Source organism: Notechis scutatus, chromosome 7 (genome assembly GCF_049901735.1).
Source record: "Notechis scutatus isolate UNSWTSFEM ecotype Mainland chromosome 7, rNotScu1.2, whole genome shotgun sequence".
NCBI classification, from domain to species: Eukaryota; Metazoa; Chordata; class Lepidosauria; order Squamata; family Elapidae; genus Notechis; species Notechis scutatus.
The window spans coordinates 12,224,288-12,242,772 of NC_142015.1; the positions used below are offsets into that span (position 1 = coordinate 12,224,288).

The following is an 18,485-nucleotide window of genomic DNA, read 5'->3' on the forward strand; positions in this document are numbered from 1 at the left end:
CAGAGATTCATGCAGCTCACACCCTTATGACATTCTAGTTGTGCCAAAAATTGTGCGAGCACTTGCCCCAGAAGGCAATGCCCCCCTGCCCCTATGCATGCACATGCAATTCCCCCCGCTGCAGCCCCTTTACCTGCACTGTGCTTCCCAGCTAATTTTCAGCCCATTTTTGGCCTCCCAGAGACTTGAGGAAAGCTTCTGAGGCTTTGCAGGCCAAAAAATGGGCCCGTTTTATCACTTCCGGTATTTCTGGAAATTCAGAAAGTGATGAAACGGGCCTATTTTTTGGCCTGCAAAGGCTTTCCTCAAGCCTCTGGGAGGCCGAAAAAGGCCTCAAACAGGCTGAAAATCAGCTGTGAGGTGTGCGCATGAGCAGTGAGGTGAATTTGCCTGTGGCTTGCATGCCAGCACAAATGGCTCTGCGTGCCACGTGTGGCACGTGTGCCATAGGTTCGCCATCACAATTCTAGTTGTTTACCCAGGCCTTGTGTAGACCCTTTTAATTAGTTACTTAATTTTCTTTAACTGAAGACTTGGCAACTGTCTTTTTTCTTTTTATATTTTGGAAACTGCCCAATGTCATTGTGGAGTTGAGTGATATTGGATTTTAAAGGAATAAATATTAGAACTATGGAAGGAGATGAGATATTTTTGCTTTAGAATCTCTGCTGCTGGGAGGCTTGACTGTAGGGATGGCTAAATTAATTCTACAAGATAGAAAAAAGGTTTTGCTTGGAAAATCTCAGTGGGTGAAGTATGAGCTCCCAAACTCATAATGAGCTGCTGTATAAAACCAGGGCTACCTCAAAAATATAAGAAGAAAGAAAGAAGGGAAAAAACCCAACCTTGTTAGAAGACTGGATGATTTGTATTATAACTCTGGTGTTTGGAAAATGATTTTTGATAGACAGTACCCTGCATGAAAAACAAAACTGTTGTTAGTGTATATTGTGGATAGGGGTGTGCCAGAGTATTAACAGTAAATAATATTAGCTAAACTAAATGGAGTAAGAATAAATTTGCCACCAGCTTAACTGATGAAGAACAGCATCAAAAACTTCACATTGGATTAGCTATGGACAGACATCTATCTTTCATAGACAACTGAGCCCTAGTTTCCAGTCTTTAAATTGTGCCACTTAAAATTGCAATGCTCAGGTCAGAAAACGCTTCTCCATATTTACTGATTAACAGAGAGGAAAAAAATTAGAAAACCAGCATGTTGATGAATGAAAGCGTCAAATAATACAGTTTGTTCTGGATCCCACGAGAAGAAAATGATGTCTAACAATATAAAATTATTACATTTTTACTTCCTTTTTCAGCGATTAGACAAATATCTTCATGGTTTGTATGCACTCTCACTCATATTCTCTGTTACTGATATACTTTTATACAAATAGTGTATAATGAGGTGCAATGAAAGTTATAGTTGGGCAACATTTGCAGAACCATTAAGAACATGACAAGACTTATGAAATCATCTAGAAGCAGGCAAACCACCTTGCCAGTTTTGATATTTTAAAATTTGGTAACAGGGTATTGGGGGTTATCCTAATTAAATAAAGGAATACAGCTGTTTAAATCCTACCTTACCTCATGACATTGGAAATATCCTCTGTATAAGGATCAATAGAACATATATCAGCTAAAATGAGGCATGCTTCAGCATTACCCATCTGTGTTTCAGAGAGAAAGGAGAGAGGAGAAAATACTGGAATATTATGCCTATGTAATTAATAGTCTTATTAATTGTACTATCTATAATTATATTACATGCCTATGGCTGTGCTGGTTGACCTGGGGACCAAATTGGGGGTAGTGGTTTCCAAACTGGAAGTAGCAGTGAGATTGATGTCAGATTCTACCTCCCCAACTTGCTTTCTGTTCTCCATCCGTCCATCTTTTTTGTTATCATACTGATGTATTTATTCTTGCTGTGTTCCTTTGCCATTGTTTACTGTACTATTATTTACTTCTGTTCTGTTCATATGTCTTTTAATTTTTCTTCCTTTTTATTATTGTAACCTGCCTAGAGTAACCCCATGATGAGATAGGTGGCAAATAAATTTAATAAACAAACAAACAAAGTGAATTTTCCAAAAAACCTAAATGTCAGAGTCCCAAGAAATACACCTATTGCAAACAGAACTCAAAGGGAGATCGATTCCTCAAAGAACAGTTTCATTTGGAGATATCATCTTAGCATAGACTGGTGGAAAACTAACTCTGAGAGTTCCCATGTTTTCCACCTCATTAAAAAGTGAAAGTTTCCTATTCTCCCAAACAATGTTCCATTGTACAATCTGGGTGCTGGCTGGTTTCCTGGTTGCTTTTCTCCTCCTCTCGCTAGCCAGCTGTTGGAATGTCCTTGGCTCATAAGTAAACTATTTTGTTTTGGCTACAAAACCTGTTATCTCCCTGCCCCTCAGTTCCTGGCTATGACAAGCCTGAAGCCATGTGAAGAAAAATCCTTATAGAGAAACTACAGAAAAGAAAATGGCCATAGCCAGGTCAGTTTCAGGATTGACACTAAATAGAATTGCAACTCATGCTAAGCAGATTCTCGTATTTTTTCATGCTTGCTTTTATTTCATTTGCTGGAAAAATAATTCTTCCCAATAACTATGTTTATGATGGAGCTACAGTGTTCTTCTTCTCTGAATTACAAGGTGGTCAGAAGTGTGTGTGAATGTCTTGTCCCTTTTTATATAACCCCAATACTTCACCTGGCATCTTCCCTGGCTTCCAAGACTTTGAAAGCAAAGAGAAGATATTCAGCAGGAATTCTTTCTGTCCAGCCACTCTTTTTTTCATCACCATAAATCTGGTGGAGGATTTCACCATAATCCAAAGGTTATATATGACAGCTGTAACCATATTCTCAATTTTGCAGAAATATATTTACAGAGCTATAAAGCATGATCTGCTTAACAATGATCTGTCAAATAAGCTTGTTGACTAAGAAATTGCCAAAATCAAATTTTCATTTGTAATTTCACAGCAGGTGCAAATTTTTAAATGCAGGGAAAGTAATCATATTAATGTAATCAGTTTAATTTTAATTTAATTTAAACTACATCAAATTTAGTCCATGGTATTCCTATCCATTTTTACCCCCCCCATTGTGGAGCAAACTCTCAAAGGCTAAAGGTGATCTGTACTTTCTCCTTCCCCTCACCTCAAAGTTGCACATAACATAAATCAAGGTCCTTCTTGACCTTGGCAACTTTTAGTTGTGTGGATTTCAACTCCCAGGATTCCCCAGTCAACTATCCTGGCTGGAGAACTCTGGAAGCTGACGTCTGCACATCTAAAATCTGCTGAGGTTGAGAAACTCTGCCATAAATGGTCCCAAAGGTGCTTTTTCAAGAGGCGACTGGGTGTTCTGATTTTTCTTTGAAGACATTTTGCTTCTCATCCAATAAGTTTCTTCAGCTTCTTGGATGAGAAGTGGAACATCTTCAAAGAAAAAAACAGAAAGTCCAGTTGCCTCTTGAAAAAGCACCTTTGAGACAACCATGACCTGGATGACTGAGAATCTCCAAAGACATTCTGCAATAAATTACAAGCCATCGTTACATAGTAAGCAAGTTTTGGTCACCATGTTAAGAAACAGTCAAAAGAATGTGATAGTTGACTTTGCAATTAACATCCATTGTGCATTATTAGTACATCTGTCAGATATATTTAGTGAAGAATAAAGTGACAGGTTCTGTCATTCCATGTGCAAAGTCTTAATAATAAGATCAATGTTTCTTTCATGATTAAACTGGAAGAATAATCTTCTCTAGCATCTTACTGCAGAAGCCAGTTTTAGGGATTACAGGATACACGGGCACACCACAACTTCAACACATATGTCTGACATCTAATCATCTATCATCTATCGTAACTGGCTGACAAACTGTACTCAACAAGTAGTCCTTAATGGGTCTATGTCTACATGGAAGGAAGGAAGCAGTGAGGTACCACAAGGTTCCCTTAGGCCCAATACTCTTCAATATCTTCATAAATGACTTAGATGAGGGAATAAAAGAAGAATTTATCAAATTTGTGGATGATACTAAAGCTGGCAAGAATAGCTAACACTCTAGATGATAGGCCCAAGATCCAGATTGATCTTGACAGACTTGAACACTGGGCCCTATCTAACAAAATTAAATTCAATGTAGAGAAAAATAAAGTCCTACACTTAGGCAAGAAAAACCAAAAGTACACATATAGACTGGGTGAAACCAGGCTTAATAGCAGTAATGGTGACAGGGATCTTGGAGTCTTAGTGGACAACCAGTTAAATATGAGCCAGCAGTGTGCAGTGGCAGCCAAAAAAGGCAATGCAATCCTAAATTGCATTAACAGAGTGATACAATCAAGATCAAGTGAGGTACTAATACCACTATTCTAGAAAAAGTGCAGAGAAGAGCAACCAGGATGATTAGGGGACTGGAGACCAAAACATATGAAGAACTGTTACAGGAACTGGGCATGGCTAGTCTAGTGAAGAAAAGGACAAGGGGAGACATGATAGTAGTGTTCCAATATTTGAGGGGCTGCCACAGAGAGGAAAGGGCCAAGCTATTTTCCAAGGCACCCAAAGGCCAGACAAGGAATAATGGATGGAAATTGATCAAGGAGAGATTCAAACTAGAAATAAGGAGAAATGTCCTGGCAGTGAGAACAATCAACCAATGGGGAAAACTTGCATTCAGAAGTTGTGGGAGCTTCATTATTGGAGGCTTTCCAGAAGAGACTGGACTGCCATCTGTCAGAAATGGTGTAGGGTCTCCTGCTTGGGTGGAGAATTGGACTAGATGACCTACAAGGTGCCTTCCAACTCTGTAATCTGTAATCCCAGTCTGTCTAATGTTTATACAGGATTGTAATGTACCATCAAATGCTATCCTTACCTTAACTCTCTGAAGATCCTTACTATTTATGATAGAACCACAGAAAAAACTGGTATATGCAGCATAACATCTGAATATAGTTTCTAGTTCCAGAGAGGGAGGATTTCTATATTTGGAGAGAGAAGAAAAACAACTATTAATTCTTGAGAAAATAATTATTCTTCCTTATAGCTAGCTACCTATGGGAGTTACAGACCTTGCATATATGTTCAATGACTACTTGAGTCATGCAGTCTTAGATTTATTGTTGTGGTCTAACTCTATTTAATCCTGCTATTTCAAAGCACTCTGCCCTATGAGTAAATCAGTTTCAGTTTCCAAAAACGTGGAAATGATGTAAAACAATGTCCTGTGGCTTTGTTGGCTGTATGTTTGACAACACTCTGCTTCTGTATACTAACACAAATGTGTAGGGCTCCTTCATACAGCCAACTCTCTGTGGCCAACCTGACATAGGACAATTTATCACAGGACAAGTATTAAATTAATATCAAAGAAATGGTGGAATAGTCATTAAAGAAAGGATGCAAAAGGGGGAGTGAAAAGAAATGTGCATGATGAAAATTAAAATATTTTAAAAATTATTTTAAATTATTAAATTGAATTGTTGAATTGTCCCATGGTGAGTTGGCCATGGCAAGTTGGCCACATAGAGTTGTCCCATTCTGCAGTCTGGAAATATCCAAATAAGACAAGCTCTTTCCTGATGACTTTCTTTGGATATAACTGAAGTATAGGAAGCCAGGGAAGGTAATACAGATTGCTGGAAAGAAGATGAACAGTGAAAGAAGCAGACATCCATTGGTCACCTTAGAACTTTCCTGTCTGTGAGGATTTTGTCAAAAATTATCTTCTTTATTATTAAAATCAAAGTCTCTTTTGTCAAATAGAATGAGAATAGTAGGGAACAAATAGAGAAATGCAGGGCTTTTCTTTTCTTTACTCTGCAGAGTGGGTTTATCCACAAACATTTTTGTTGCATTTTCCTGGTTTAGAGAAGGAATTGCCGATATTATAGGGCTTAGATAGAGTAGCACTGTAATACTTACTCTCCCAGAAAGACTATCTCACTGGCAATGTTTCCTTTGTGCTGAGTTAGGAAGTCACTTAAGAAAGCAGTCACACTGCTCAGAGTGATATTGCCACAAACAACAATAAACCTATAGAAAGAAGAGAAATTCGCAGCTCACGGTCTTGTTTTCAAGAAGCAAGACAAGAATTGGCATCTCACTCATAAGACAGTGATTTTATTCAACAGTGATTTTTTGTTATTTTCCAAACTACTCTGAGAGAAAGTATGCTATAGAAATAAAAATAAACAAAACAGCAAGTTGACTGTGAGAAGTGCAACCAGTGAATCAGGGAAAGTGCCTCTAGTGTATTAATATCTGAAACTGACATGTCATTTTTTTATTTGGCTAGGCCAAATAAACACTGCCTGTTGTTGTTGTTGTTTTAAATGGTGTGTGCTTTTTCAGGGAGGTCAAACCGCTTTTGGAATAAAAAAAACCTTTTAAGTTTTAAAGTGAAGGCTTTACAATTTAAGTGGGTTGGCCTTTAAGGAAAACTAAGAAAGAGGACCAAACTAGGTCTTACGGTTTCCATGATGATAATATTGAGAAGAAATCACTCAATAAAATGGTTATATGCTAACCATGCCCCCAGGTGATTTATAACATTCATATCATGAATGAGAGAGATGTCAGAATGGTACCTGTCATTTTATTCCTATAGTTTAGGATTGTCCTGTGATCCCTGAATGCCTCATGCTTATAATGCAAACAATATATTTTGGGAAGAAAAAGAACTGACCTCAAGAAAGGTTGATACTTGTAAATATGTGCTAGGGGGAGAAGATAAAGACCCTCCTTGTTCCAATGCATAACAATGCAGCAATTAAAACTGGAATTCCAGTATAAACTAAACTAAATCCCAAGAGGTCAAGGTTGACTCAACTTTCCATCCTTCTGAAGTAGGTAAAATGATGACCTACTGAAGTAGGTAAAATGTTGGGATCATCATTGTCTTAATGATGCTGGAGATGATCTCAGTTTCAGTGGTTCAAGTCCCAAGCACTGCATAACAAGGTGAGCTTCTGTTACTTGCCTTAGCTTCTGTCCACCTAACAGTTCAAAAGCATATTCATTTCAGGAGGGAGATGAGCTGGTGCTCCATGCAGGCAGTTAGATTCCTGACAGCTCTGAACCTTCCCATTTGCAGTGCCCATTTGCGAGGCAACTCTAGGTAGGGAGGGGGCCCCTGGGTGATGCTACAGGAAGAGACAGATGAGTATCTGTCTCTCTGGTGTGAAGCTAGCTCACCCCCCTGTTACCTTGGGAAACACACAAGTATGTCCTGTAAAGGGTTTGGTATCTTGGTACACAAACACATCCAGACAGAAGGAACACATTTCTCCTCAAGGTGATTTCCAGGAATCAAGCTTGAGTTTCTTAAATCTTTAGTTTACATCTTGATTTAAATGAGCCATGCTGGTGCAGTGGTTAAAATGCAGTATTGCAGGCTAATTCTGCTCACTGCCAGGACTTCTATCCTGGCTGGGTCAAGGTTGATTCAGCTGTCCATCCTTCTGAGCTAGGTAAAATGAGGACCCAGATTGTTGGGGTCAATATGTCTGTAAACCACTTAAAGAGGGCTATAAAGCACTATGAAGCAGTATATAAATCTAACTGTTATTGCTACTTTTTTATAGAGCTTTATTCACAAAGCAAATAAAGTCATGCTTTTCTCCAGTTTGGAAATCATATGTAATAGTTATTCATTCATTTACTTATAAAAATCTTTCCTACTTTGTCCCCCTTTAAAAGAATCCCAGAGCAAGGAACATATTTTGCTTTCTTGCAGTAATTTTGACTTTGGTGCTGGATTAACACATCTCTTGTCTTTACACAATACATTGTGAGGCAGTGTGGTGCAATAGTTACAATATTGATAGATAATGAATGCCAGGTTCACCCTACCCCTACTGAATGATAGCTCTCTTTGTTTCAATACAACCTACCTTAAATGACTATTTTTATGAGTGGGGAAAATAGGATGATCTATGATGATTGCAAGTTTGATTAATTAATAAAACTGATTTCTGAAATCAACTATTATCTCAGTTTGCACATTAAATTAGCCAAACAACAATGGCACAAAAGCAACCAACCATGTCTAACGATAACGAATCTTAATATGGTATTTAAATACTGGGCCTAGTTGATTAAGTATATAATATGAAAAAAAAATCAGTCATTTGCAATAAATGTCCAAATTAAGAATTATAAAAATGCAAGGAGGATAACATAAAAGTTACTTACTTTCTGCCTTTCACATATGTATAGGAACCCATATAGACTTTTCTGCTTCCAACAATGTCTGCTATCTCAGGCAGCAAATTTGCAAAGATGACCTAGGCAATGGGAACCCAATTTTAATAGTTTTCCAAGATTCATATAAAATGTTTATTTTTCCACAGCAACTCAAAATGAATCAATGATTGATAAGAAATAAAGGATGGAAACTAATCAAGGAGAGAAGCAACCTAGAACTGAGGAGAAAATTCCTAACAGTGAGAACAATTAATTAGTGGAAGGACTTGCTTTCAGAAGTTGTGGGTGCTCCATCACTAGAGGCTTTCAAGAAGAGATTGGACAGCCACTTCTGTGGAATAGTGTAGGGCAGGGGTGTCAAACTCGATTTCATTGAGGACTGCATCAGAATTGTGTTTGACCTTGATGGGCATAGCCAGGGTGGGAGTGGCCAGCTCCACGTCACTCATTGAGGCTCCATGTTCAGCCATGATGGGCTCCTGCAACTCTCTGCCAACAAAAATGAAGCTCTGGAGGGCTGTGGATGGTCCACTCAGGCTCCATTTTCAGCCGCAATGGCCTCTTGCAACCCTCTGCCAGTGAAAATGCAGCTCAGGGAGGCTGCCTCTGTTTTCACTGGCAGAGGTCTGCAGGAGTCCGTTGTGGCCAAAAACGGAGCCGGGACAGGCCACATGCAGCCTTCCTGAGCTCTGTTTTCACTGGCAGAGGCATCACAGGCTGGACCTTCACTAGAAGGATCTAACCCTAGAAGACCTCTAAGGTCCCTTCCAACTCTATTATTCTATATCAGGAAAAGTACATCTTCATTTTTTAAAAATAATAATAATGGACAATTCAGTATATTAGCCTTTTCCAACCTATTCTCTAAATGAATGAACTAGAGCTCCCAGAACTCAAACTTAGTATGACAGTTTACTTATTGAAATTTATTGTCAACCCAAATCCAGTGCAATCTGATTTAACTGTTGTCTGTGAAGTTTTGGAATGGTAACCCAAGAGATCCAGTAAACATCAGATTGGAGCAAGACAGCAGACCCAATACAGCAAAATGCACAAACTGGAAATTATTTTAATCTCAAATTATACATTAGATTTGAATCTGTTTCCTCTGGAAGGAAAAGAGCAATATGTAAATTTGAGGTTTGCACCAATTCATTTTTATAATAATAAAACATGGAATGTTTCAGCCTCAATCTCAGGGGTGGGAATCTACCGGTTCTATCCGGTTCTATAGAACCCCTTGTTAACGTTCTAAGCAGTTTAAAGAACTGGTAGTTAGAAACAATCTCCTTTTGTTTTTTTCCACCCTTATTACATTCTTAGCAAACAGCCTAGACTTCCTGTCTCCAGGGCTTTTGGCTTTCTTAAAGGGGAAGGGTTGTTTTAAGATTTTTACACTGCTGTTGGGAGGAAATCCTCCCCTGGACAATCAGCATTTTGAAGAAATAATTGAATAATGAAGCAAAGCTTTTAGTGACAGGGAACCAAGATGAGTGACATCCAGCAAGGCTTCTTGGCTAGCTAGAAAGATTGAGATTCAAACGTGAGTTTACATACCCTTTCTGAGTTTTGGTCTAAAACTTGTTTTTGGTGAAGGTTAATTCTGTGCTTGGTGATGTTTAATCCTGTGTTTATTTATTATCCCTATTCAGCTTCAACAAGCAACAGCTACTGTTGTGATTTAATTATTTGTATTGTGTTTGATTTTTTTCCTGCCTCATGGTTTCTTTTTCTATCTGGGGAGGACGTCTTCCTCACTGCTTTAGTACGATCTGGCACTGTCCTTTTGGGGTATACTTCCCAGAGGCCGGATGTTTGGCACTGCCTTTCTGGGGGCCATGTGACCTTTCCTTAAATCTGGATGATTTTCTTAGGATATCTTGTGAGGTGAGTGAGACCAGCTGGTATTTTTAAGTGTTGCAAATGGATCTAAGGATTGCTTTTCCTGGGTGTGCTTTTTCTGGAGAGTTTAAATGACCTCTCTGCTAAAGGGTTTCACTTTATGAGCAAGAGATGGCTGCTTGATAGTTATCACTGAATTTTAACTATTTTCATTCCTCAAGGTGCTCTGGAACCCTGCCTAATTTGTAACTCTGGCTTGCAGGTATTTTTAATCTAATGATTGGTATTTAGGGCAGCTTTTTGCAAGCAAAGAAGCTTTTTGTATTTTTGTACAGGTAATCCTTGACTTACAACAGTTCATTTAGTGACCATTCAAAGTTACAATGGTACTGAAAAAAGTGGCCTATGACCATTTTTCACACTTATGACTGTTGCAAAATCCCCACTGTCATGAGAGGCCAGGTGAGGAGAAGCGCCCCTTGACATGAGTGATGTTGAGTTGGCCACGCCCACCCAGTCATATGACCACCAAGCCACTCCCACCAACTAAGCCATGCCCACAGAACCGGTTGTTTAAATGCTATTTAAATGCTATTGCTATTGCTATTGATCATAGGCGCAAACTTCTAATATCTCTGATCAACTCTATTGATCACAGAGCAAGATTCCATTATTCCTGATTGTCCATAGTGAAATATTATACTATTATTGTTTAGAGTACACTTTATAAGTGACACCCCCAATTCTCCTTCTCACAATTTCACTGCTCTCACTCCCTGCTAGCAGGCTCCACCTCTCAGGCAGCTTATAGGCAACAAAAATATATGAAGTAAAGCTGACTTAAATGTTCTGTGTTCACCCAAATCCTAATATAGTTCCTTACCAGACCACCAACAATGAAGAAAAGTATGAACACACGTCCTACGGTGGTTTGGACCACGATATCTCCATATCCAACTGTAGACATAGTTACCATGATCAAATATAAGCATTCAAAGTAAGTCAAGGTTTGATGATTGCCGTTATGTATCCAGGGATCTCCAGTATTCTCCATCTGTATAATAAATAGTAGAATGTAAGAACTGAGGCCAATATAGCAAGACATTGTCATTTGCTGACACCATCCTGTAAGCTTGTAATTAAGTCATTCATAATTGTAAATTAAAAATAATTCAGACAAAAAATATTCTTATATTCAACAACTTTAACTTCTTTTGAAATTCATCTCTTGAGGCTTTTCCTGAATTAACATGATTCTCCTCCTCAGATTTTTATTTATTATATCCACTGACTATGTTGGTGCATTCTAAACTTTAACAGTTACTCAATTCACACAACATTAGATGCTCAAATAGCAAGGGTGGGATTCTCCTGGTTCTGACTGGTTCTATAGAACCCCTGGTTAACTTTCTAAGCAGTTCGGAAAACCAGTAGTTAGAAGAAATCTCCTTTTGTTTTTTTCCAGCCTTATTACATTCTTGGCAGACAGCCCTAGACTTGCTGTCTCCGAAGGAGTTTTTTTTTTTCTTAAAGGGGAAGGGTTGTTTTAAGTGTTTTACACTGCTGTTGGGAGGAAATACTCCCCTGCAAATATTTCTTCTTGGCTAGCTAGAAAGATTGACATTCAAACGTGAGTTTACATACCCTTTCTGAGTTTTGGTCTAAATCTGGCTTTTGGTGATGTTTAATTCTGTGTTTGGTGACGTTTAATCCTGTGTTTATTGATGGAATATTTTTCCCTATTCAGTTTTCTTTGGAAGGAAAAAAAATAATCTCTGTTCCTGAAAAGAAACTGGTTTGAGAAATCTGCTAGTTCCTGTGTCTATTTGTTCTGGTAATTGGTTTAACAAGCAACAGCTACTGTTGTGGTTTAATTATTTGTATTGTGTTTGGATTTTTTCCTGCCTCATGGTTTCTTTTTCTATCTGGGGAGGGGGTCTTCCTTCACTGCTTTAGTGGTATCTGGCACTGTCCTTTTGGGTGTACTTCCAAGAGACAGAATGCAAGCTTGGCACTGATTTTTTTATTGCCTTTCTGGGGGCATGTGACCTTTCCTTAAATCTGGATGATTTCCTTAGGATATCTTGTGAGATGAGTGAGACCAGCTGGTATCTTTAAGTGGTGCAAATGTATCTAAGGATTGCTTCTTCTGGGTGTGCTCTTTCTGGAGAGCTTAAATGACCCCTCTGCTAAAGGGTTTCACTTTATAAGCAAGAGTTGGCTGCTGATAGTTATCATTGCATTTTAATTATTTTAATTCCTCAAGGTGCTCTGGCACCCTGCCTGATTTGTAACTCTGGCTTGCAGGTATTTTTAATCTAATGATTGGTATTTAGGGCAGCTTTTTGCAAGCAAAGAAGCTTTTTGTATTTTTGTACAGGTAATCCTTGACTTATAACAGTTTAACTTCTTCATTTAGTGACCATTCAAAGTTACAATGGTACTGAAAAAAGTGACTTATGACCGTTTTTCCCACTGACGACCGTTGCAGCATCCCCACTGTCATGAGAGGCCAGGCAAGGAGAAGCGCCCCTTGACGTGAGTGATGTCAAGTTGGACACGCCCACCCAGTCACATGACCATCAAGGCACACCCACCAATTAAGCCATGCGCACAGAATCGGTTGTTAAAAAATTTGAATCTCACCCCTGTCAAATGGGTAAACTATAATTTAAGGAGATGTTCACTCAACATGCTAAATACAGTGACTAGTTCCTGGACTTATATGTCACAGATCATTCTCATGAAGTCTGTGTTAACTTTCTTTTATTAGACAAGAAAACTTGGTTACATATAATAAAATTGGGTTTATCTACAGTATACTGAATCATTTGTTGTTAGTTGTGAAGTATTGTCCAACCCCTGGCGACCCCATGGACAACTGTCCTCCAGGCCTTCCTGTCCTTTCCTATTCCCCGGAGTGCATTTAAGCTCACACTGACTGCTTCAGTGACTCCATCCAGCCACCTCATTCTCTGTCTTCCCCGTCTTCTTTTGCCCTCAATGTTCACCAGTGACTCCTTCCTTCTCATTAGCTGGCTAAAGTATTTGAATTTCATCTCCAGGATCTGTCTTCTAAAGAGCAGTCAGGGCTGATCTCCTCTAGGACCAACTGGTTGGATCAGCTTGCAGTCCAAGGGATTCTCAGGAGTCTTTCCCAGCATCATAGTTCAAAGGCCTCAATTCTTTGGTGCTCAGATTTTCTTATGGTCCAAATTTCACAGCCACACATTGCAACTGGGAAAACCATAGCCTTGACTATACGGACTTTTGTTGGCAGGGTGTTGTCTCTTCTTTTTAGTATGCTGTCTAGATTTGCCATAGCTTTCCTCCCCAGGAGCAGGTGTCTTTTAATTTCTTGGCTGTATTTGATGTCAGATCCGTGTATCTGTCATTTCTTTAATGGAAGGAGAAAAGTGGGGTGGAGACTGATAAAGAAATCCTTCTTGATGTAACCTGAATACATTTAATCTTATATCGAATTTGTATAACCTACACATGATACAATGGAGGGATGAAACCCAGATGGCCGGAACCTATCACCTCTGGGAGAGACAGCCAGGGGATGAAAAGACCATAAAAATTCCACAGTGAGATGTGTCCTGGGAAACCCTGAAAAAGATCATTCTAAAAAGGGGGTGGGAGGGAATTAACATGTTGGCTCTTTGTTGACTCTCTTTCTCCCTTGCCTTTCACTTGCCTTCTTTCCTCATCAAGATAAGGGGAGGAATTTTAAACTCCCTTATCTATCTCTGCATGCCTGAGAGACCTTAGATGCTGCTTTTAACGAATGAATTATCTCATCTAGATAAAGGATTCCTTCTGATATGTTTTGACATGTTTTCAGAAGTTCATTCTAGTTGATTGAATGGGAAAAGTTCTGTAGCCTGTCATAAAGCAGTGTCTAACTTTAACATCCCCAAGGTGTACCAGGATCTGGCCCAAGCATTTAGTGAGGAAGATTGTGATGAACTCCCACCCCATGGTGCCACAGACTGTGCTACTGAAATCCTACCAGAGGCTAAACTCCCCAAACCACAAATGTACTGCATGTCTCCCAGAGAACTAAAAGAACTCAGAACATTTATCGATAAAAAATTAAAAAGGGGCTTCATCGAACCCACCCGACCAAAAATAGCTGCCCCATTGTTATTCTATGAAAAGAAAGATGGCTCCAAACATTTGTGTGTTAATTACAAAAAATTAAACACGATTTGCATAGAAAATATGTATCCACTCCCCCTCATGAAGGACATGTTAGCCCACCTCTCGAAAGGATTTTTTTTTCAAAGTTAGACCTACGAGAGGCATATTACCGCATCAGAATAAAGGAAGGGGATGAGTGGAAGACAGCTTTTAACACACCATTGGGATGCTACCAATTTAAAGTGCTCCCTTTTGGACTGCAAGGAGCACCTGCCGTGTTTATGCAATTGATCAATGAAACCCTTCATGAATTTTTATATAAAGGGGTTCTAGTGTATCTTGATGATATTTTAATCTACACAGAAATAATGGAAGAACACATCAAGCTACTCCGTGCAGTCCTCACAAAACTCTTAGACGCTAAACTATACGCAAAACTCTCTAAATGCGAATTCCACCAAGAAAAAAATTGACTACTTGGGGTATAGAATATCCTACAAGAGAATAGAGATGGACCCACAGAAAGTAAAAGCTGTCATGGACTGGGACCCACCTCATACCCGCAAGCAACTGCAAAGCTTCCTGGGGTTTGCAAACTTTTATCGCCAGTTCATTCCATCTTTTGCAAACATCGCCCTCCCTATCACAAACTTGATAAAAACGAAGGGGGGGGGACCCAAACCAAGGCAACCCCTTATCTGGACAATGGAATGCCAAGTGGCATTCAAAAAACTCAAATGTCTATTCTCAGCAGAATCAGTCCTTAAGCATCCAGATCCCAAACAACCTTTTGTCATCCAAGCAGATGCTAGTGATGTTGCAGTTGGAGCAGTCCTCCCCCAAAAGAATGGAAATGGACAATTACAACCATGCGCTTATACATCTAAAAAACTGACAGAAACCAAGCAAAGATGGGCCATATGGGAGAAAGAGGCATATTCCGTGCAGTGGGCAATGCTCACATGGAGACATTTTCTGGAAGGAAACCAAATCCCCTTTGAAGTATGAACTGATCACAAAAATCTGGAAGCCCTGAGAAATCCAAGGAAACTCTCTGAAAAACAAGCAAGGTGGGCTCAATATTTTAAACCAGTGGTCGCCAACGAGTAGGCCGCAGCCCACTGGTGGGCCGTGAGAAAATTTTGGTGGGCCGTAGAGAAATCTCACCCCCAGACCACCCCCCAAAGCAATTAATCCAGGCTGTGCAGAAACACAAGGCTGCACCACCCCGGGAACCCTCCCCGCCCACTCACTCCTTACCCGGCAAACTTGCCTGCTATGTTTCCTTTTTCTGACCATCATCTGTTCTGCTGTGTTGGGAGATTTAGATTAGCTAGGAAGCAGGAAATGGTTGGATTTCTTGCTTTCTAGCTAGTCTTTAGATCTTCAGCTCAGCACAGCCAAACCTCCCTTAGGACTGAAGGTTTGCTTGCAAGCAAATTCAGTGCAGATTCACGGAAAGCAAATTTGAGAGACTGAGCTAACCGATGGCAGATAGATAGATCACTGAATGAGTCTGTGAGCAACTCAATCTGCCTGCTTTGCCTAATTTTGGGTAAAAGTTGCTCTTTTTTTATAAAAAATTCAATATTTACATGCATGGTGTGTTGTGAGTTAATTTTGTGAGTTTGCTTGCTAGCAAATTTTATGAGTTTGCTTGCAAGCAAATTTTATGTGACAGACTGAGCTAGCCAATGGCAGAACCCCAGATATGAAACCAAGGCTGAAATCATTACCCAGGGCATGACCGGAACAAGACCCCAGACATGCCACCAACGCATCCCAGAAGGCCCTTCAGGCTGCAGAAGTCGCTCTCCATCCAGCCAAAGGGGGAAGAACCCCAGACAACAATGACCAGTCACCGGATTCTTATGACAGCAAGGATGAAGGCTCCCAAAATGATAGATGCAATCATACTGGGACTTTCCTGGCTAGACAACTGGAGCCTGACCATCTGGTGGCAGGGAGGCAGCCACAGACTAAGGATAACAAAGGGACCTCAACCCCTTCCTCACCATCAAAGAGAAGCATTGCCCATGCAGGGAACCCTCCCAGAGGATTCACCAGATCACCTCCGACAGAAACCTAGAGGCTGGACAAATCCCAAGAGAACATTGAGATGGTGAACGACCATATACCCCCTAGTCTGCTAGGTACTAGACAAACTTCTAGCAGCAAACTTATATATCAAGCAGTCAAAATGTGAATTTCACCACACACAGTTGGACTACTTATTACCAAGTCTCCAATGAGGGAATAGAGATGGACCCAGCCAAAGGACAAGCTGTTTTGGGCTGGCAGCCCCTCGTACCTGCAGACAGCTACAAAGCTTCCTGGGGTTTGCAAACTTCTACCAACAATTCATCCCCTTCTTCACGAGGATTGCCAAACCCATGATGGACCTCCTAAAGATGGGGAGTCCAGGAACGAAACCCTGCCCGGGGCAACCCCTACAATGGAACCTAACCTGTCAAAAAGTATTTGAAACACTGAAAGAACTATTTGCAAAAGAACTGGTGTTAAAACATCCTGACCCCAAACAACTCTTCATCATTCAAGTGAACACCAGAGATATGGAAGTGGGAGCAGTGTTACACCAAAGAAATGACCAAGGAAGCCTACAGCCCTGCGCCTACACCTTCTGCAAACTCACGGACACAGACAGGCGATGGGCTGCATGGGAAAAAGAGGCTTTTGCAGTGAGATGAGCACTGCAAACCTGGCACCACCTGCTGGAAGGGAGGCAGAGGCCATTAGAAGTCTGGACTGATCATAAAAATCTGGAAGCCCTAAGGACCCCACGAAAACTATCAACCAAACAAGTCTGCTGGGTTCAATACTTCAACCGATTAGACTTCGTGCTAAAACACATCCCGGGGGAAAAGAACTTTCTGCTGATGCCCTTCCCTGCATGCCCCACTATAAATACAAAAGGGAGGAGGTCATAAATGCCATCAATACCCAAATAGTTGTCCAAGTAACCACCAGATGACAATGCCGCGATCAGCAAGACCAACCTGCAGACGACTTAAATACAAAATTAAGAACCGAATTGCTAGCAGACCACTGGTTCTGAGACAATCAACCCATATTAGCAAAAATAGATGATCTAGCATGGAAAGGGACAAAACTCTACATCCCAGAATCCCTATGCACTCTAGTCCTTCAGAGGACCCATGATGCCAAACCAGCAGGCCACTTCGGGTTCTTAAAGATTTTACACTTAGCTCAGAGACAATTCTGGTGGCCTGGCATAAAGAAAGATGTGGATAGTTATGTAAAGAGTTGTACCATCCGCGCTGTGATGAAAAAATAACCAGGAAATGCCCCAGGACTGCTACAGATGGTAGCAGAGCCAACAAGGCCATGGGAGGAGATCACAATGGATTTCATAGTGGAGTTGCCGAAAAGTGGAGGAAACATGGTGATCTGGACTGTAATAGACTTATTTTCCAAACAGGCACATTTCATACCTTGTAGCAGACTACCCTCACCACTAGTTAGCCAAGCTGTTTTTGAAACACGTCTACCACTTCATGGAGTACCACAGAGAATTATATCAGATAGAGGGGTCCAGTTCATGGCCAAATTTTGGAAGGAGTTCCTGTGGACTATTGGGTCATCCAAGGGCCTTAGCTTGGCTTTTCATCCAAGTACCAGAGAGATTAAATGCCATGGTAGAGCAGTACCTGAGATGCTACGTGAATTATCAGCAGTCCAATTGGGTGGACTTTCTGCCTCTCGTGGAGGTCGTGTACAATAATGCTCTTCGCAGTAGCATGGGACTAACCCCCTTCAGGGTGGTGTGTGGTATGGACTTTGTCCAATGCCTGACTATTCAAGGGATTCCCCCCTCCTCAGTCAGCCAGACCAATTGGATATCAATGCTGAAAGCAACTTGGGAGAATGTCAAAAAAGTACTGGCAAAAGTGGTACAGAGCTATAAAAGACAGGCAGACAAACACCGAGCCCTGCAATGGTCATTCCAGTTGGGGGAGAAGGTCTATCTCTCCACCAAATATCTGAGGTGAAGACTCCCTAGCAAGAAATTGGGGCCAAAGTTCATTCCCCATAGTAAAGATCATCAATTCAGTCACCGGGCAACTTCAGATAGTTAGGGAAAATACACCCGGTATTCTATAGTAGCCTCTTAAAACCCATGGTCAGATCAATCCTGAGGCCTCTACCTCATGAGCCTCCAGACCCCGTGATCATAGAAGCCAAACCCATTATGAGGTGCAGTGAACCCTCGATT

The 18,485-nt window shown here is 40.5% G+C and overlaps 1 protein-coding gene across 1 annotated transcript in view; it reads right to left on the reverse strand.

Annotated features, from left to right (window-relative positions):
- KCNU1 (potassium calcium-activated channel subfamily U member 1) overlaps positions 1 to 18,485 on the reverse strand; it is a 137,638-nt gene that overhangs the window by 95,748 nt on the left and 23,405 nt on the right. Inside the window, exons 8-13 of the mRNA XM_087969817.1 lie at positions 10,968 to 11,138; positions 8,231 to 8,322; positions 5,960 to 6,070; positions 4,911 to 5,016; positions 1,597 to 1,679; positions 846 to 915 (exon numbers count right to left, since the gene is read on the reverse strand). Coding sequence (XP_087825943.1) covers positions 846 to 915; positions 1,597 to 1,679; positions 4,911 to 5,016; positions 5,960 to 6,070; positions 8,231 to 8,322; positions 10,968 to 11,138 — 633 coding nt within the window. The remainder of the gene's footprint in view (positions 1 to 845; positions 916 to 1,596; positions 1,680 to 4,910; positions 5,017 to 5,959; positions 6,071 to 8,230; positions 8,323 to 10,967; positions 11,139 to 18,485) is intronic.